This window comes from Sylvia atricapilla, chromosome 1, assembly GCF_009819655.1.
Source record: "Sylvia atricapilla isolate bSylAtr1 chromosome 1, bSylAtr1.pri, whole genome shotgun sequence".
NCBI classification, from domain to species: Eukaryota; Metazoa; Chordata; class Aves; order Passeriformes; family Sylviidae; genus Sylvia; species Sylvia atricapilla.
The window spans coordinates 35,226,751-35,248,255 of record NC_089140.1 but is presented as its reverse complement, the minus strand read 5'-3'; the positions used below and the strand labels follow the sequence as shown (position 1 = coordinate 35,248,255).

Genomic DNA, 21,505 nt, shown 5'->3' with positions numbered 1-21,505 from the left:
ACTTCTGGTGAGCGCCGGCGGCGGCACCTCACACAGGCCCTGAACTTTGCCCCGCTCCGTGTCGCCACCTCTGAGCAGCCCCACACAGCCGGAGCGCTCGGGGGCTGCTGCCCGGGTACCGCGGGGCCCTGCGGCTCACGGAGGACAGCGGGGCCGAGGCCCCGGCCGGGCCGGCAGCGATCCCGCCCCTCCCGATCCCGCCCCGCTCCAGCCGGACCCGGGAAAGGAAGGCCCGGCCCCGCTCCCGCACCGCGAGCCTCACGCTGCACGGCCGGCGCCCCGCGGCCTCTGATTGGCTGCCCGCCCTGGCCAATAGGAAGAGCTGGCCCGGTCTCCGCCCCGCGCCGCCCGCCAGCAGGGTGAGGGGCGGGTCCCTCGGGCCCGCCTCCTCCGCTGTGTGATTGGCCGAGCCGCCTGTCAGTCACTGCGCGCGCCCTTCGCCCGCGGTGCCGGGCCGGCCCGTTCCAGGCGAGCGGCGGGGCCGGGACAGCGGGGCCGACATGGAGGGCGAGGCGGTCAGCGGGGCGCAGCTCATTGCCCAGGCCCTCAGGGCTCAAGTAAGAGCGGGGGCGTGGGGACCGGCAGTCTGCGGGCCGGGACAGCCTGCAGCGAGTGAATGTGCGCGGCCAGACTCACCCCGACCGGCGCTGCCGCTCTCCCGGGGGCGGACGGACGGCGCTTTGTGGGAGGGAGGGAAGGAGCGGAAGGGAGGTTCCGCCGCACAGCCCCGGGAGCGGCCCGGCCCCGGTGCCGCCGGGGCAGCCGTGGGCTGCTGACCTCGGGGAGGCGTTCCCTGGGCCGACACCGATTCCCTTCTTCTGGAGAGCCCGCCCCGTTCCCGAGCCTGCCCCGTTCCCGAGCTCCGCCGATCCCCCGTCACCACCGAGCAGTGCCGGGGGTCCTCTGCGGCTCTCCCCGTGACAGCTGGGTGTGCCGCCTGCCACCTTTACAGTGACGAAAACTCTGTGTTGTCTCTAAACTCGAGATGCTGCAGGCCTGGCACGGGTCTTGGGAGAAGACTTTGCGTTTGGCCTGTGAAACATAGGAAAGTAGTTCCGTTGTAATCCAGATAAACATCTCTGTGTTTCTGTGGGCACAGTACTGTCCCGACCATTTCTTGAGGGCTTTTTTGCCCTAATATTCCGTGAGTGTGAGAACACAAGGTGCCATGAGGCATTTTCAGAGTAGAGGAAGCTGACTTACTGAGGATCAGGAAAGTGACATAGCAGAGATGTCCCAGATGAGAATTGCTCAGTAGAAAGCACTAAATGCACTTTGACTGAGGCACTGAACCATTGTCCCTCTGCTTGCAGACTCCCAAAATCCAGGGCTTTCACAGCCACAGAGGGCTGGCCTACAAACACCAGCTGATGCCAGCTCTGTTTCCACAGTGATCTCTGTGACTATGTTACATTTTAGTTTTAGACTGCCTGTGTAGTTAGCATGTCTGTGTTTGGCGTGTGCTTACTAAAGCTATCATTTGGGAAAAAGACAGTCTGACTTTTCCCAACATTTTTCTTTTATAGAATATTGAATACATGTTTGGCATTGTTGGTATTCCAGTCACTGAAATCGCAGTTGCAGCCCAGGCAGTCGGAATAAAGTATGTGGGGATGAGAAATGAACAAGCTGTAAGTATATATCTCTGGTGGGACCTATCCATTCCTTAACTGTTTTACAATGGAACAAAACTCAGTTTAAATTTTCTTACAAGAAAGAATGTGGCCTCTTAATTTTCCTTTAAAGAAAACAGATGCAGAAACAGGAGCAGCCACTGTTGCTTTGGAATAATGGAGAACATTGGTGCATTGGGTTGAGTGTTTCTTTGTGCCCTTCTCTCCCCACTTCCATTTTAAAGTGGCCCTTCCTTTTCTGTTCAGGGAATTGCATCTTGCATTTAAAAATGGCATTCTCCAATAAGGAAGCAAGGACAGGAAAAAAAAAAGAAGAAAAAAATAATTCAAAAGCAGCATGTGATAAAGAACAAAAAAAAAAATTATCAAAGTTATCTCCTTCAAGTGATATATTGTCAGATATTATCTGCCAGGTTTTGAGATGCTCATCCAGGACTTTTTGTTTTCTGTACCTTTCTACACACTTTCCAATATTATCATTCTCACTCCATCTGGTAGTATTTTAGTTCTTTTTAGGACTTTATTACCTACCTCTTTATCTTTTTTTCTTCGTCTGTGTGGTGTTCTTAAGTGCCCAAAGAGGAAAATTTTCCTGTTGATTGATAAACTTGTTCTGACAATTTAAATAATTATAGTTTTTTCCCCTTAAGTATATATTCAATACTCACAGAACAGCAAACCATAGAAAGTAATAATGCTTCCAAATTCTCAAAATCAGCCATGAACATATACTTAAGACATATAACATATACTTTGAGACTCTATTATTTATGTATATTTCAACTTTATAGTGTAGGTGTCAGAAACTAAGTGCCAAGCTCTTCAGCACTTCGGTGTTATGCTGCTAGTTCTGCATTTGTTTGGTTTCCCACAGCAGTATCTCTTTAATCTCAGTAGTTTCTTGGGTGGTCTGAGGTTGAAGATAATAACCTCGGGTTTATACATAATTTTCTTGCTGCACAAGAGGGGGAGCAGGCTGCTAGCTGCTGAGCTGGTGGCAGAGGGCTCAGCCACCAGCAACTTCCCATACCTGATCTACAGCAGTTGCCAGTTTTCCTTAATTTGTGTAGTTAATAAACTTTCAGATTGTCCCGGTCCTCAACAAGGTATTGTTTGAGTAGTTCTCCTAAATCAGGTAATTGGGAGCTGTATGTTTTTGGTGTCAAATCCTTACATTGCTATATTGGAATGTGAGGATTTAGAGGAATGTATGTCTCTATGGAAAATCTGTAACATATGAGAGAGGCAAATATATACAAACATGTTTAAAAGGTGTATTTGAGTCTGAAGAACTGGGAATTTGGCACAATCTTTATGTTCCTGTAGGCCATTTAGCAAATATTCTAGTTTTAGCTGTGGTTACTAACATTATTAAAATTAATTTCCTCATGTCATGTGTGTCTGTAATTAACAGAGAAGATTGCTTTGCTCTGCTAAATGAGATGCTGTTCTATTTATTACTCTTTACTAGATGAAGGAGACAAAAAACATTGTGCTAATAGATGATGAGCTGCTTTTGCTTAGTGGAATAAAAATAGCACAAAGACTGGTTTTAATGTCAAAATGTCAGGATTTCTCTTCTTTGGGGAGTCGAAAAGGATGAATGGAGCTGCATCTTGTAGTGAGTTTTGATTTCTTCTTTATCCTCAGTGAATAATAGAGTAATTTCTTGGCAAAGGGTGAAAGGTTATATATAGTATATTCAAGATATACCCAGTATATACGTGTCATAGTTTTAAATGTCTCTGTATGTGGTCTGGCTGTGGAGAATGTGTATACAGCTGCCTCCTTTATTGGTGAAGGCAGCTGTATATGATGGGGAAAATTAAAGGGTTTTAGTTTCTACCTCATTTCTAGGCCACATGTGGCAAAAAGATTTCCCTCTAAAAGTGGTAAAATTTTAATTAGTAGTGTTCATAGGAAATGAACATAGTGTTCATAGGAAATAGGGCCCATAAACAAGTTAAAACACGAAAACTCATGATGAGATAATAATTAAGCAATGTACTTGTTGGTTGGCATCCTTTTGTTCTTATTCTGCCCAGGACAGTGGTGGAGTCACCATCCCTGGGGGTGCTAAAAAATGACTGGACCTGGCACTTAGTGCCATGCTCCAGTTGGAAAGATGGTGGTTGGTCACTGGTTGGACTCAGTGATCTTGGAGGTCTTTTCCAACCTTAATGATAGTGTGAAAAGCTCATAGAACTGCAGAATAGAAACACCTGATGAAAGCATGAAGCTAAAAGTAGCACTACCAATACCCATAAGCTGGTCTCCTGTGGCCTGTAACATGGCATAAGTTTGCCAGGAGCATTTCACCTGCATCCATGTGCCCTTTGAACAGTGAAAACTGTGTTGCAACTTCACGGGGGCGTGTTTTCTGTACATGTCCTTGCGAAATGAGAGATTGCTGTGATTGTTTAGAAAACTGATAACCAGATCAGTTCTAAACTTCAAACCCCCCTTTACTATATGGTGATTTGTTAACAACACACATGGTTTATGTTAGTTCTTAATCTTAATAATAATTATCACTACATATTCAAAGGAATCTCTTGATATTTGTATCCTAGGTTAGTTGTGAGCATACAATACTCTTGAGTTGGTGCAGTGGTCAAGGGAATCGGGCTCGAGAAGGCTTTAATAATGGAAGCTGGAACCAAAGTGGACATCCTATCACCAGAGCACTCAGTTATAACTAAAATCAAATCTCCACTCTATTTAAAAATGAAAGAGGCAGGTTCTAAGGCCAGGAGCTTACTTTAAAAAAATTACAGAATATTGCAAAATTAAAGGTTTTTCCATTAAGTGTTAGAACTTGCTGATTTCAAGACAGGAGTATGAAAATACAAGGGAGTGAGCAATGTCACATGTGAATTCTTGAGTTCTGCTGTCACCTGTAAACTTCTTGATCACATACTGTCTTTTTACCAGGTGAAATTTATATCCAAGTGTTTAATGTGGTAGATGTTAACATTAGTAGATGTTACTTTTGTGATTTATTCAAAACACATTTTTTCTTTAAATGTGTGGTACCGAAGTGGAATGAGGAGTATTTCAGCAGCTCAGCTTATAAAAGACAATCCCAAATTATCTAGTTACTCTCTCCAATGTGAGATTTCAACCTTTTGCTTAATTTCTGAAATACACTTTTTCTGAAATGGATGCATTTCTGCTTGTTGTCTTTCTCTTGCAAGTCGCTCTTCCATGTTCATCCAGAAGGCAGTGGGAAGCAAAAGTTTCTTATTTTGTTCTATTACTTTTTCTTCCCTGGTTTTAGTTGGGGTTTTTTATCTGGTTGATTTTTTTTCTTTTTCAAATCCCGAATAATCATAATGTAGTATCTTGTAACAACAGGAACCTGAAATGTGGAGAGAAATGGAGAAGAGTCTTGAGATTTTTCACATTAATCTTCATGGACACATCCTATAATGGAAAGGGCTAAATGGAGCTTTTACTTACGTTTAAGTTCTTATAGTCAGGGAAGAATCTGTACCTGCTTATTATCAGTATTTTTGTTGAAAGTTATGTACAAAATATCATTAAATGTATACATAATAATAATAATAATAATAATCTCCATTGTTTTCAACAGGCCTGTTACGCTGCATCTGCTGTTGGGTATTTGACTGGCAGGTATGTAAAGAGTGTGCAGAGCTGTTAAGAAATGCTCACTAGTTAAGAATTACCATTTTTTATCTCATCACCTGCAATGACAAGTGTCTCTGCCTGAATTAAATTTCAGTAAAATTTGTGTTGAATCAGATACACTTCTTCCAGTGTGAGCTTTCTTCATTTGTAATTGCTGATAAAGTGCAGTTGAGAACACTGCAAACGTAAGTTTACCAAATTGCACATAAATGTTAGATGGCAGCGCAAATGTGATAGAAGAAGTCAGGAGCTGTGTTAAGATCAGCCTGTGTATATTGCCCACCTCTGTGTGGGTGGCTCATAATTGTTCACTTGCCTTTCTAATTGGATTGATACAGCTTCATAGTTTCTGATTTCCATGTCTACCTTTAGTCATTCCTACAAATTCCTAGCCATTCATGAGTTTTTATGACATGAGTAAAACTTTAATATTCTATATTTCAGCACTTTACTAAGTTTTGTTGATTATGTATTTGGTATTCCCTGTGCTCGCTTGCCTTTTCTCAATTCCTCTTTTCTTTCTTTTTGTATTTTCTGTGCAGACCAGGAGTATGTCTTGTAGTGTCTGGTCCAGGCTTCTTACACGCCCTTGGTGGGATGGCAAATGCAACCATTAACTGCTGGTAATTTAACTGCATTTTCCCTTTAAAATTTCGGTAGTTGTGTGTTGTTACTTGTTTCAGATGTTGAGCTCCACAGTATTTAGTATTTTACTTTTTTTTTTCCCCTTTCATGTGGATAATTCCTTTATCAACTTTAAAATTAATTTAGTTACATTTTTTTGTGTTCTCATAAAATTTTTGCTTTTGTCCCACCCCATTGTGTGTATAGTAGAAAATCTATCAGTATAGCTGGTTGTATAGTGTTTGAAAATGAAGTCAATATTAACCTGTAATGCTTTCATGATCATGGAGATCATCTTAAAGGTGTTTCCTAAATTCAGATTCATTCTGCCTTTGAATTACTGTATTTCATGCATGAATAAATTGACAGCTGCATTGTTAAAATCCCTATTTGCTCCCCACGCAGACATTTAGAGTCGTAATTAAGTATTGAATTAAGTAATGTACAGAGGGATAGGAGTTACTCTATAAGCCTTCACTGAGACGTGACAGCTTTGTCTGGTCTGCCACTGAAAGCTGTTCAGAAAGCTGTGCTGAGGTATTTTGGGAAGAAGCTGTAGCAGTACTAACCAGATGTGTTCACAGAACAGAATGTGATCCAGAACAGTGTGATCTGGAGCACTGAATTAGCAGTGCCTGATGGATGAGAGAAGCTCAGTAATGGGAACACTAACAAACCAAGCCTGACTTGAAAAAAGCCCTCTAGTGTGCAAATTCTTTTTTAATTTATTTTTTTAATGATTCATTGAGTAAAGTTTTGCTGTCACTATTTGAGCTTAGACTGAAAAAGGAAGATTATATGAAAACCTTGCTTTTGAATTGTCAGGAAGGAGTTTGGTTGTAAGAAAGAAATGTGCATGTAGTTTACTTACGGATTTGCAGGAGACATTTTTGAGGGTCAAGTGCATTTTCGAGGGTAAAACCTCTTGATATTTCATACTAAAAATTACCTGCCATGCTGCTGCTTCCTGTCCTGTCTCATTCTGAGCACGATTTTGTACCTCAGTCTGGCTGTGACAATAGACTCCAAAGACAAGTGTAGTTGGTAAGATTTGGAGTAAACACAAGCATGCTCTTTCCCTGAAGTTCCAGTTAATTTTTTTTCAGTTTATTGAAGTCCTTCTCCTGCAATGGTAAGTCCATAAGACTTACTATTATTAGTTTCATTATAGTCAAATGTACTTTCTGCCTCACTGTTGTTTTAGCCTTGCTTTATAAGCACTGCTTTTCAAAACGTCTACAATATTGTGACAGTAGTACAATGATTTCCTGGAGGGTAAAAACTCCTTTCTAGTTAGAATTATTTAAAACTGCAAGGGCAGAACTTTTCAAGATACAGGCGTTGGAGTTGGCTTTCTGAATAGTAGACCAATTTTGTAATTGGAAAGTAGTATTTAGTTTGTTCATTAAAATATTTAAATAAATTTGGAAAAGGGAGGTGAGAGGAACATAGGGTTTGTCACTGTCAAACAGTCTTGGATAGTAATAATCATTTTGCTGAGGAGAGAGAAGCAGCAGAATAAAATGTGTAGAGCAGTCACCAAGTGCATTTTTCCATAACGATTTTTCACAGAGGCAGGATAGAGCCGGAAGTTCTCATTTCACTGCGCCAGGGGATTCAGACTGAGTCTTCGATTTATGGCAGAGAAATGGCCATTGGTTATGAAGCTTGGATCTGGATACACATATCCCCAAGCCTTATGGGTGATTAAATTTAGGATTATGCATGGAACACGCTGGAGATGTTTCAGCTTGATACATTGTATAGATAAATGCAGTCAAAGGAAAGGCCATATCCAAAGAGAAATTGTTAAGAGAAAAAGCCTGGAAAGCTACTGACCCAACATTTCAATATAGTGCAGATGAATAAGGAGATTAATAAAACAACTCTCTTCTGTTGACTCGACACTTACCATTTTAAGGAGTTTGACCCACAATTTGAATAAAAGAAAGGTTTTCATTCACTGTAGAAAATTTATTTATTATATTTTGTGGAAATTACAGTAAAAATGTGCTCCTGTGGAATGTCAAATTTACTGTAAATTAATACTCCCTTCCTTGCATAGCTGTGAACTAATTTAAGTTCAGGTCTGCTCGCAGGCATGTTAATATTTTGTCTGTTTATTTGGGTTTTGTAGGTTTTTTTGCTAAAAAAAATGCAGGGAGTGGTACTCTCAGTCAGCTAATTTCTGCTGTGTTCCAAATTTTATACAAAGAAAACATAATCTTTTTGAAAAATTGTGTTCTAGCTTATTTCGTAGTTCTAGTGCTTGTGCATGTTACAATATCCTTTATAAACACACATCTTAATACTTTTTGGACCAATCAGTACTTTTTAACTTCTTTTTAGGTGTTGTCATTCCTTTAAACCACTGTGTCACCCATATTATCAAACTTGAATGAAAATTGCCTGCAATGTGATTTGGTTTAAAACTTCTGTGATGTAAGTCACTTAATAGGGTCAAATTGTCCCAAAACTGGTGGCCCAAAAGCTGCTGTGAAGGCTTACTGGCTGACACTCTGATATTTAGAATCCATTTCTTTATTCTCTATCTAATGTTATAGAGATCTGTGGATGCTACATATATGTATATACACACTTAAGTGAGTTTTTTGTTTGTTTTTAATACACTTTTCTAGGCCTTTGATTGTTATTGGAGGTTCTTCTGACAGAAATCAGGAAACCATGGGAGCTTTCCAAGAATTCCCACAGGTACACAGACATATCACTTTCTACAGGAAAGTTGCAGTTAAATAATTCTTATTCTTCATTATTGTAGGAAAAAGGATCTCAAACGCTACCCTCTTTCTAGCAGATCTTAAAATGCTGTTGATTGCTCCATCTACGGTTTAAATTTGACATTGTGTAAATACAGCAGACTGCCTGAAATGTCTTTGTCCCTATTTATTATGGAATTCATACTCTGTTTTAGGTTTTCAGCTAGTATAAATTACCTTTGTTTGTTCTGAGATGGACAAAAGCAAAATGTCCAAGAAAATAAACCAGTTTATGGGGAAGGGGAAAAAAAATGCCAAAAAACTTAAGTACTCAGAGGAATGAGTATAGTTTTGATAGTTTTCATGAGCTGTGACTGCATTTTTCCATGGGGAAGTTTCCACCTTGTTTCTTTTCATCTGGCATCTCTTTCATTTTATTCATGTTGGAATGAGACGGAAACGAGGAAATCACTTGGATAAATCAACAGTGGTTATTTGCCTTTACTCAGGTTGAAGCTGGCAGGCTGTACAACAAGCTGTCTGTCCGCCCAAGCAGCCTGGAAGTTATTCCTGCTGTTATTGAAAAGGTACGAAAAAATACAAAATGAACAACAGAACATCAGGTAGACTGTCTCCTGTTTAAGTTTTGAGGGTTCATTTTTGTATAGTTTTTACTCTAAGTGATTTGCTCTGGCAGATAGGAGGTGATGGTTGATTGGGTAAATTTACAATTGGGGAGGTTTTGCCTTCTGAACAATGCTATGAAATAGGCTAGAAATAGATCCTAGTCCAGTCTGATGCTTACTGATCCCTGCAGTGTTTTTTGTTTGTTTCAGATAGAGTTGGACAATTTTTATGAAATTAATGCTTTTAGGGAGAGATGCAATAAATAGAAATGTAATGCTTCAGCTGTTTTACCACTGTCATGTGAAGGAGATTTGGAGGGGGACAGTGGAGATGGTTGTGTTTGGGCTTCGAGTTCTGTTGTTGCTTTGTTGGGGTTTTTTTGAGAGTGAGAGCACATCCTTATCTCAGTGCTTCAGAGAGGATTAGAGAAGTCTCTTGGCACTGCTGTAGCAACCCTTCAGCCATGTCAGCCTAAATTCTGCATACTGTCATACTGTTTCCAGAAGTGCAAATTCAGCAGAGCATCTACCTGCAATAGAACTGGGATCAAAAGTAATAGAAAATGGAGGCATTGGTTATCTTGGTTTTATTCCATGCTATTTTAAGTAGAATTCATCATGAATGTTTAATTTTGTATCTCCAAACATAACAGCTGATAATGCAGTTGTCTCATTGCAAATTAAACAAAGTCTAATATTATACATCTGCTGAAAGGCTACAGCAGGTATATAAGAAGAAGTATAAACAGCTGTCAAAACTTTATTTTATTGGTAAAAATCAGTCTATGGAAGCTTCCACTACAATGAATCAGCAAAATGCAACTCTGCATCTTGTCTGCCTACAGAAGAGTTTTCTTGCTTTTTTGAATAGAAATCTTTTTAAAATACTGTCAAGCAGTGATTAAAGCTGTGATTGTGTGTTTTCTAGGCTGTAAGAACCAGTATGTATGGTCGTCCAGGTTCCTGCTATATTGACATACCCGGGGATTTTGTGAATCTTCAGGTGAATAAGAGCTCTGTCAAGTGCGTAAAGATTACCTTCACTGTTTTTCAAGTCACTGAACAAAAGAAAGTTCATTTATAGGTTAATTTTGGTTTTTTTTCTCCTTAAACAAGAAAATCCAGCCTCTAAATGTTAAATTCTGTCATAACATGGTACAGATTTCAGTTTGTAATGAAATATGCAAAAAAGAATGAGTTAATGGTAATATAATGGTGTCACTCTGTAAATCTCTGAAATAACACTACGTTACAAGATTAAAGAAACAAGGATGGAAAACTTCAAAGCCTGTTTAGAAAAAGACATTTCCTTTTCTAATAAATGCTGTAACATGGTGTGGAGCAACTGCAGTTTTATGCTAAACAATAGGTCTTGTCTTTCATCATTTCTTGTTTTGAAATTTTTTAAGAGCTTCTTTTGTTTTGCTTGGCTTCAGGTACATGGAATGCTGCCTGCCACCTCCCATCAGCGTGGCTGAACACTCTGCTGTATCCAAAGCAGCCTCTGTCATTGCTCTTTCCAAGCAGCCTCTGCTCATTATTGGCAAAGGTAGAATGCTTTGATATAGCTTTGAACTGTGCATGTTCAGGACAAAAACAGTGATTGCTTTTTCCTAGAAGCATTAATTCTTTTAAGTCAAACAAACCAACCAGCTGGTAGTAAAAACACAAAATTCTTTGGAATTTAATGTTAAAATCTGTTCTGGTTTTAGAATTTTTTCCTGGTCTGTAATAGTGTATTTTTCATCTAGTTTGAAGAAAAATTGATTGATAAAGTATAAGTTTATGTAGAAAAAAAATCACATAACCGTTGTCTTTAATCCTAGAGCCCATACCAAGGGATTACTTCCAAAATTCTGAGCAATTTAAATTCTATTATGGAAATTATATTCTTTGTCTGGCATATATAGCAAGAATCTGAGTAACCAAAGGTCATTTTTCTGTTGATTCTTACTGAAAGTGCCATTCTGCCTGTGTGGGGATATACAGCAACACAACAGGTGCTGCTACTGTTGCTGTTTTATGGACTTTCCATTGTACTCTGCAGTGTAATCAGTTCCTGGAGATGGAGGGTAATTATTCTCTTTGCTGGTTCACTTCTTTTGTGCCTCCTTGTGGGGTGTTAGCCAGTGCAGAGGTGCTTCTGTTGAAGATACATGTCAGCTAGGAGCAGAATTAAAATAACCAGCTCATTTAACCCAGGCCGCTTTTCTGCAGATGTGGGGAATGATCTCTGTCTGTGTTTAATTAAGGAGTGCAATGATTGAAATGAGATGGATCTTATGATAGATTAGGTAGTGAAATTGAAAACAGAAGGTAGATCAGAAGAGATTATGGGCGGTTTTTTTCTCTCTGGCTGGATACACATGAAAAAAGGGTGTTCTTCAAAACTGAAATGTGGAAAATGTAAAAAAAAAATCTGTGTTTTGTCAATATCAGCGATTGAGAATCTACTCAACAAATGTACCTGGACTTGTGTTATATACTGATCTTAGCAGAATTTTTTAAAAGATTTACAGAAGTATATTCTTCAGGATATAAGACTCACAGACTCAAGCCATTAAGGACTAGTCAGTTAGTCCATGTTGCCTGGGCAGGCTTAATTCAGCAGCCATGTACTGCTGCAGCATCGCAGGAAATGTGTGCACAAACACAAAGTTTTGCAAGGACTTGTATGTGCTTCTCTCTTCTCACTAAAGGCTTGTAGTAGAGTCCTTGGGCAGGTTGTTATGGAGCATGTGGTACAGCAGCATGCAGGGGGTAAGCAAAAAAGGACATGGCACAACATAAATGTCATCTTGTGTTGCTGCTGCAGAAGTCTCTGTCCCATAATACCAAACTTCACCCACTAAAAAACTATCATTTTAAATAAACAAGATCTCCTGTTTTTTCCCTGCTCTGCTTCATAAAAACTGATAAAATAATTCAGCTGATCTTACAAAAAACACAAGCAAACAAAACTTTTTGTTAAAAATAGGTGAAATTTTAACTGCAGATATCTGTGGTTTGGCATGTTTACTTTTGAGTTCTTCAGAATGAAAAAGCACAGGCAGCTTTCATAATGGGAAACAGTACTCTCTGCCATAATGTAATCAGCTTAATTGAAGTTCAAGCAAATACAGTTGGTTTCTGTAGTATTAAGCAGTTTCTTTTATTTCATTCAGGTGCTGCTTATTCACATGCTGAAAACAACATCAGAAAGTTGGTGGACCTTTGTGGACTGCCTTTTTTGCCTACACCAATGGCAAAAGGAGTAGTTCCTGATAACCATCCAAATTGTGTAGCTGCAGCAAGATCAACGTAAATATAAAGCAAGGCTTCTAATCCTAACAGCTGAGAAACAACTAGGAATTTTGGTGGTCTGCAGATGCCAGGGAAGAGAAAATTCATACCACAAAAGTATTTTCAAACACGTTTTGCACCTTACTATAGAGGACTGAAGATCTTGCTGGGAAAGGGACAACAGATTTAAGTGGATCACCTTAAGAATGCTGACCAGGAAGATACTTTGAGATCTATTATAATCTGTAGCTATGAAACCTATGGCAAGTAGATGGATCAATATTGCTAGTGTGTATTCCGTAACATGAAACAGAGCTGGCCAGCAGTTTATGTTAAATATTTAACTTTGTGAACTAGACAAACTCCTTTTTGCTTTAACACCATAAACAGAAGCTTGAACTGGCCAAGTTGCAGTTGAAGTTTTGCCAGCTGTTGTCTCTGTGTGTTTGCAATACCTTATCACTAAATTGCACTTTATAAAGAAAAATAAGATATTTCAAACTATACTGAAAGACTATGCATAAAGTAGGGTGGGTTTTTTTTTTCCTTGTGGCAAAATTAATGTGAATGGACTCTAAGAACCCTACTATGTATGAATATGCCAAGTCAGTTTGCAGATGGAGCATTTATATACCCTGAAAGTAAAATGCTGCCCATTGCTGAGCATCTTAGCTTTATCACTGTTAACCATGCTGCTAGGAAGAATGGAGTATAAAAGAATATGCCAAATATCATCTGCCTATCTGAATAGTAAATTAATGGGAAACTAAACTGAGATGCCCATACAGTCTTAATTTTGGCATCCACTGTTGGCCAGTGTCACAGTAGTGAGTCTTTTGCTTTAACCTCAGCATCATTCTAGTACCTTGTTGGTCTAATGTAATGATTCCTCTCCTATACACAGTGCAATAGGAAAATAGTAATTAATTTTCTTCTTTAATACCTTAACTCAAGAATGGCTTGGTGATTGGCTGTAAAAAGGGATGGGAGGTATTTGGGGCTAAGCAAGCACCTTAGTGGAAGGAAGAATTATATGTATATTCTGGGGTTTGCTGTGGTGGTTAGGATTTTTTTTCTTTGCTTCTAATTTTGCAAAGACTGTTAAATGTAATAGTGATTCCTTCTTGTCTGGTTTTGTCATTTCCCTTTATTAGGGCATTACAGCATGCTGATGTCATCATCTTGCTTGGTGCAAGGTTGAATTGGATTTTGCATTTTGGTCTTCCACCAAGGTATCGACAGGATGTAAAGGTTATTCAGGTAAGGAGGAAGATAATTATTACTTAATGGAAGTCTTCTGTGTTCTAGCATTGCCCAGAGCAATTATCTTACATTATTTTGGTAATGTATTTCATGTGGCAAGTACTGCCATATGGACAGTGCAGTATGGTGCATATAGTTAGGGTAATTATGCATAAATACTTACAATTTCTTTAATTGTGTTTTTTTGCTTTCTTATTTTTTTTGTAAGAGTGCTTACAATATTGTTCCTAGTATCAAGAGCTTGGTGCTGCTGTAATGAGGAGGGCAGACACTTCTATGCAGTTGACTAATACAGAATTAGACTCACAGTACTGTTGTGATTTTTTTGAGCATTGGAATTTCTGTGATTAAAAGAAAACTGTCTTTGAAATTGTGGAATCTTTCATACTGCTCTCTTGACTGAATTTTTCTGAAAATGAACTGCTTTCAGATCCTGTCATAATGTAAAAGCTCAGTCACTCGGAAATGAAATAAGAGGAGGAAAGGCTGTTTAACTAATTAATGCATTTGGCAGTTTCCCAGGTCTTAGAAAGAGAAGTCTTTAAATTGTGTCCTTAAAATCTCCTCCCCAAGAGTCTGTGACCAAATAGTAGTAGTTGATCCAACATATTGGTCTTGCTTGCACTGACCTGGAACATAGTCTAAAGTTCCAAACTTTGCAATAGCATTAATTTTTAAGCTAAATTTTTAAAAATACACGTTATTTTTGCAAATATTATTTTTACAAATAATACATATTTTAGATTTCCTCTTCCTAAAATAATTAAAGAAAATGTTTTTTCATCTCACCTAATTTTTTCACTATCAGAGATTAGTATTAAAATACTAAGTCAGTTCATAGTCTGTGTGACCTGGTCAGAAATAAGTTTATGTAACCTTAGAGGGCTCATGCATCACTGACAGATTTGCTTACTTTTCAGTTTCTTCGTGCTGACTAAGTTTTTACTGTCAAGTAGCGTACGCAGTTTTCTCAGTGAGAAAATTGCTACTTTGTATAGACTTTAAGGGTATACCTGAACCTAGATTTTTATCTCTCATACAATGTTGCAGTAAAGTTCTGCAGTGTCTGCAGAAGCTTGAAATAAGCAAGCAGTCAACTGTAAGGATATATATGATTTTTTTATTAATATAGGTATGTACCATAGGGTTTTAATTTGTATAAAGGATTTCCTGATGTGTCAAGAAAAGAGAAGGGAAGTTATCTTTACAGCCAAAACAAGGTATGAAGACTTTTAGACATCTATGTATGTAAGGCTATGTTCCTTGCTTGAACTGAAAAAAAAAAAGTTCTTGAGTTATCCTTGAGTTAATGGTTGTCTTTCTTTTTGAAATACAGATTGATATTTGTGCAGAAGAGCTGGGGAATAACGTAAGGCCAGCTGCAACTTTATTAGGTGACATAAAGGCCGTGACTGAGCAGGTAACGTAATGTCCCGTGTCCTCTGGTTTTGACCTCAATTTCCTCTGATTCATGTGAAGTAAGTTGCCAGTTAAAAATAAGAGAAAAAACCCCCAACTGTTCAAGGAAAAACATTTTTCAGGCACTATATTCATGTTGTATATCCAGTCTATTCTCAAATGATATGTTAACGGTTCTGATTAGTGTTACTGCAATTGTGCTGGGATTGTCCTTGATAATGTTGTTATTGATGCTTTTGTTGTCTTTTTTAAACACACTGCAAGACCCCTCTACAGCATTTCAATATTGTTCCAGCTCTTAGAGGAATTCAACAAAAGATCATGGAAATACCCTTCTAATTCAGAGTGGTGGCAGAAGCTAAGAGGGAAAATAAAGAACAATGAGGAAAGATCAAAGGTAGTGTGACATTAAAGAAATTAAAAGGTTTCTTGCTATAACAGGTACTGATGCATTGTCAGTTTTGTAACTGTATTCAGCCTCCTCAATTATTTTTCACTTAAGTCACCCAGACTTTGAAAATTTGTACCATTCTGGTACAGACTTACTCTTGTGCTTAGGAACTGTAAGCATTATAGGTTAAGTATTCTGTGATTCTGTATGCATTCAAACTGTGTAGAAATCATTACACTTTGGGATTGGATTCTTAAAGCCAGTAGTAGAAGACCACAGCCAGAACTGCTGTATTATGGGCAGTGACTTCTAAGCAATGGACAGATACTCCAAGTACTCCAGGTGGAAGCTGGCTTAGGTGAAGACTCATTCTTAGTTTTTTTCTAATTGTAATCATTGTTTGTAATAGTGCAGTTTAGCAATGCTGATCTAAGTTTAATCCATGTTAAAAGCAAGCAGCTGTTAAGACCAGGAGACTACACATGCTTGGTATATACCTAGCTTTATGTAACTCATATTCTGCAGCTTCAGATGCATGTTCCCAAGACTGGGATCTAAAATAAATTCATTCTAGCAGATTGCTTTTTTGAATTACCTCTCAGCACACAGATGACAGCTCACTTAGGGTTGTCAATAGTCTAACCTGGGTGCAGAAAAGTTTCTTGTGCCTCTTGGGTTAAACTGAGTTTTAATAGCTTCTGCTAATGATAGGCCATCGAAGGGTTGCTGAGATTATTGAGCCTCTGATAAGTACGTTGTTGTCTTGCCAGGGTAGATACAGGAGTGACCTTGATATAGTGCATGGAAAACCAAATACTCCGGCCTTACCCAGCAGAGTGTATTTTTATTTCCATCATTATTATTCATGTGTCTCTGTTTTGCACCTTAAATTCTATTAATGGGACTTACTAATACCTTTTATTTTTAAGGTATTAGCATTACAGAAATCTCTGCCTATGAATTATTATACAGTCTTTCATCACATCAGAGAACTGATACCCAAGGACTGCATTTTAGTGAGTGAGGGAGCAAACACCATGGACATTGGACGAACTATGCTTCCAAATTTCTATCCCCGTCAAAGGTGGGATCTTTTGTTCTAAGTCAACAGGCATAACATTTCTGCATAAATGTTTTCATTTAGCTAAGAAATATAATGGTCTGGAAAACAGAAGTGTAATATGTTGAGACAGGGATTAAGGAAAGTTTTCCACTCACATACTGATGTCCTGTCAGAAATTTTAACAATTCTCTGCATGCTCTGCAGCACAATGGTGATAGTTACTCTCTCTCTTGTGGAAAGTGAGTGATGAGCATTCAATTCCCTGACCTAGATGTTTGTTTCTGTGTTCAGAGTCTGTGGTAAATATTGATGAAAAATAAAAAAGTCACTGGAATTCTCATTTTGAAAAGAATTCATATGAAGAGGGTTCTTTTGGAACACTTCAAAATGGGGAAAACTTGAAAATTGGATTATATATTGGGCATGCTTTCATGTAAACCTGCATGCCTAAGATGTGAGTACTCAAAATACTGCTTTTTGAACAAAACAACTAATAAGCACGAAAACCCATGTACTTCCAGTAGAATTGCTTGAATTTGCTTTCAGAAATGTGCAGTGCAGCCTCAAGAGACAACCAGTAACATTACTATGTCCTTATTTTAAATAATAAAATACATTTCTGAAAGCAAATTCGAGGAGTTAACCCTAGAATAATCTAGTGCTTTATGTACTTTTGGATCCATTATGTGCTTCTGATTGAAATGATCTAACTAAATTATAGCTTTCAATTTGATTTCAAATGGTTGAACAGAAGACTAAAATTTGAACAACAGTATTTAATCAGTGGCTTTCAGACTAATAGTTATATTTTCAAGGAATTAAATATAGAAATATTTCATGTTGTCTGTCTCTACAGTAATGGAATGTTTTTGAAATACTGTTACTGTGCAAGCTAAAAGCATATGAGAATAGTTCTTTATTGTAGCACTATTATACAAGAGTTCTTCATTTTAATTTCAGTTCCAGTATGTTTATATCACTTAAAACATTTGCAGTTTTATCAAATGTTTGACTGAATATAATGATCTTTACATGTGGTATCTCTTTATACCAGGTGTTTATAAAACAGTATTTGAATACTTTATGGCAAAGTATTAAAAGTAAGGCACAGTGGATGAATTGAAGAAATTGAGTAGAAATAAAGGGATAGTAATTCTGTGTTTTCCTTTTAGGCTTGATGCAGGTACTTTTGGAACCATGGGAGTGGGTTTGGGTTTTGCCATAGCAGCTGCAATTGTAGCCAGAGACCACACACCTGGAAGGCGAGTTGTCTGCATAGAAGGGGATAGTGCTTTTGGATTTTCTGGAATGGAGGTGGAGACTATCTGCAGGTAACTGGTTTTTTTGGCTGAAGAAGATGCTCTTCAGGGTCACTTTAACTTGGAGACTTAACTGCTCATAGGTGAGGCATCCAGGAAAGACATGAAAACAAGCCAGAAAACCTGCATGCTCATTTTTTTATGTTGATGTGATGTAGTGCTTTACCAGTGATGATCAAATCATATTTCAGGTGGAAGTGATTTTTTTTCCTTGTAAGGAAAATTACACTCTTAACATCTTACAGAAGGGGGCAAGTATTTCAGAATTCTTCCAAATGTGTCTTTTTATAGATACAACTTGCCAATCCTGATTGTCATAGTAAACAACAATGGGATTTACACTGGTTTGGATGCAAATTCCTGGGAGGAAATGTTAAAGTTTGGTGACCCTACTACATGGTAAGCATCTTCAAAGAATGTCCTGTTAGCTGTGGAAAAAGTGAGCAAAATTGATGGTTGCTTAATTTTTAATGCTTTATGATCCAGATTAAAATTACTTTTATAAAATCAATTTAGTCCTGGGCTAAGTTCACCTAAGTAAGAACCAGTTGCCAAAAGCAAACAGCCAACTTAATTCAAGCCTGCTGTTTGCACAACAGATTCCCTATTAGTTTTCTCAGGTTCCTGCAGCAGTTCAGCCCACACAGTACAGAGTTCATAGTGAGCTAATTTTCAAAATCCTGATTCTCTCCAAAATTACCTGAGACTTGAGTTTTGAGTTTACACAGGACTTCTGCTTCTGAGCTGAGATCTCTCTACAAAGAGAACTAGGCTAAAGCTTTGCTGAGGAATGTCTCCACAAGATGAAAATGAGTATGCTACCCTATAAACACATCTTAGGTAATACAGGAACCACGGTTCTTTCAGCCCAGAAGAATTCATCAGGCCAGCAAAATAATCATCTTGGACTTTAAAATTGGTGCTAAAGTAATTAAATTAGTCAGCCTGGCAATTTTCCCATGCCCTTAATCATGTTTTCCATTCTGTTACAGTGTACCTCCTGTTTCTCTCCTGCCAAATGCACACTATGAGAAAATTATGTCTGCCTTTGGAGGTAAAGGATACTTTGTTAAAACACCAGAAGAATTGCAGAATGCTCTGAAAGCAAGTGTGACTGACGAGCAAACGCCTTCTCTTATAAATGTAGTGATTGATCCACAGTCTGAGAGAAAGAAACAGGTATGTATGTGTTTTCCTTTCTTTTTCTGTAAGCTTCATGGTGATGAGTTTCTGAAAACCTTAAGGACCATCACTTAAATCACAGAGGAGGCAGAGATGGTTGCAAGGCAGAAAGATTGTTCTTAGATTTGGGAAATGGAGAAAATAGATCCTTTTACACCATGCCATCTGCTTTCCTTGCTATCTGCGTGTTTGTTTTTTCCCCCCACTGGCTATTATTAATGTATAGTGTCCTTGATGACTGTTTCCAGAATTTAAGGTTATTCCTTTTCATTCTAGACCAAAGCAGGTGAAACATTTTTGAGCAATCTTGATATCCTGTGGATTCCTTCTGGTAGTTAACTGTTTGCCCATTCTGATAAGGTTTTTCTTCTGTGTTGTGTTTTTTTGCTTTCAGGAATTTCCCTGGCTGACTCGTTCTAACCTGTAGTAGAAGAGGAAGATGATAGTGGTGCAAGGCAGCACATGAAACAAAACCGAATTGTTTTCTGGAAGTGGAACTGATAAACTGTATTTTGCATAAGCATTGGAACAAAGTGGGATTTCAGAACTGCTGTTAGAGTAATCTCTAAGTGCTGAAATTAGGTAATTGTAAAATAAGAAAGACACATATGAATGTATACCGGGCCCTCTAGTAGATTGTACACAAACACTGATGATAAAATTATATACTTTTTATTTTACTCAAAGTAAAATGCATTATTTGTGGATTAAAATCTTCAATGTTCAGGATGAACAGAAGATTAAGGTGAGAGTTTTATGCTGTCTGAAGCACAGAAATGTTTGACAGTCATTTGACAGCAATTATAGTAGCTTGATTTTTAACCAACCAGACCACCATTCTACTAGTTAAAAACTTTGTCCTCTAAGGACCAAATGAAAGTGTCTTCTTGTGAATAATTCCCAGTTGGCCTCATTATGCATCGAAGCCCGTTGCATTGGTAGTGGCTTCCTAATTTTACAGATGGATTTTCCAGCTTTTTCTGAATGTAGAAGTAGTGTGTTATAAATGTAGACTTACTCAAGGGCTAAGCTTCTGTCCAATGATTTTGTTTTTACTAACTGGAACTTACAGTGTTTGTAGGAAAAGAAAATCCTGTTTTTTTGTTTGAAGCCTAGCTCTTCACAGACACCACCTTGGCTGTAGGCTGAAAATGTGGCCATATTTATCAGTGAGATTTCCAGTATTAATGGATTGTAAAGATTTACAATCAGAAGCATTTTAAATAAAACATTACCACCATCATCCCTGAAATATCAACAGTGACACCAACAAAAAGACCACAAAAAAACCCAAAATGAAAACAAAATTTTAAAAAAATCCCTCACCAGAGCAACAGCAATAATAGCTATTAGACTGGAGCATAATGTTCATTTTGGCTGACATCACAAAGCAACCACCAGTGTTTGTGCTGTGGCTGGCTAATAAAAGCCCTAACAAGGGCTTTTTTTGTAACTGGATAGCAACTTAGAGTCCCACCTGCACTGTGATGCAGAGGTAACATTTAAATCAGATATTTGGCCTGCCTGGAGTTCTGTCTACTGTGTTTCCATTTTTTACTGCATCTGACAATCTGACTTAGAGTTGAGACTGAGACTTAAAGCACAACTGTTTATGCTTCTATCATGACCTACAGGAGCTACTATGCAAGATACTCTGAACAGATTCCTTTATATATACATCTGTTCTCAAATGCACAGGTTCTTTGTTGTTACTTGCACAAAAGGGAATATTCTGTCTCTGATTTGGGTTTTGCTTGCTTTATTTTCTATTGTTCCATTGTCAGTAAATATTAGTTATCTAGTGGAAGGCACTTGATGACCTGAGGAGAGAAAGAACTGGGCTGACAGGGGATCATGGCCTATAGTCAATATAGTCAATTTGTTGCAAAAGGCTTGGCTTATTGTGTCTGGCACTTTAGTTTGGGTCTGGCCCAAGGCCGTGGGTTACTGTTAGGCAGAGGAATGTAGGAATGTCTCTGCACAGTAGATAATATCAGAAAGAAATAATATCTGAAGTAAAAAAGGATAAAATCCTAGAATGAATACAGCTCACAAAAGAATGTAAGGCTGCTGAGTTTCTGTGTTCTCTGGGGTACTCTGCAATGAAGGTGGAACAATGTTGAATCTTGACATGAATTTTGTTGCATTCTTCTTATCTCACACATTAATTTTTATATGTTTCAGTGATTAAACACAATCTGTTATGATGGTGTAAAATATCTCCAAGACTTAATGCTGAAACTGACCACAGGGGAGATAATTTGCATTGGATAAGCAAATGTAGAAATTACTGTTTTATACTTGAAAATTAATAAAAAGTGATTGTCATGCTTT

At 38.3% G+C, this 21,505-nt stretch overlaps 2 protein-coding genes across 2 annotated transcripts in view; one reads left to right on the top strand and one right to left on the bottom strand.

Moving 5' to 3' along the window:
• Positions 1–670, bottom strand: part of BTD (biotinidase) — a 10,175-nt gene extending 9,505 nt beyond the window's left edge. The window contains exon 1 of the mRNA XM_066319492.1: positions 637–670. The gene's annotated coding sequence lies outside the window, so the exon portion shown is untranslated. The remainder of the gene's footprint in view (positions 1–636) is intronic.
• Positions 440–21,505, top strand: HACL1 (2-hydroxyacyl-CoA lyase 1). The gene is made up of 17 exons (XM_066319477.1): positions 440–557; positions 1,527–1,631; positions 5,230–5,270; positions 5,828–5,908; positions 8,549–8,621; positions 9,136–9,213; positions 10,181–10,275; positions 10,689–10,801; positions 12,417–12,552; positions 13,689–13,794; positions 15,134–15,217; positions 15,512–15,613; positions 16,537–16,691; positions 17,843–18,001; positions 18,281–18,388; positions 18,982–19,168; positions 19,566–21,505. Exons 1-17 carry the CDS (start codon positions 501–503, stop codon positions 19,596–19,598), a joined length of 1,713 nt encoding a protein of 570 aa, XP_066175574.1. The 5' UTR covers positions 440–500; the 3' UTR covers positions 19,599–21,505.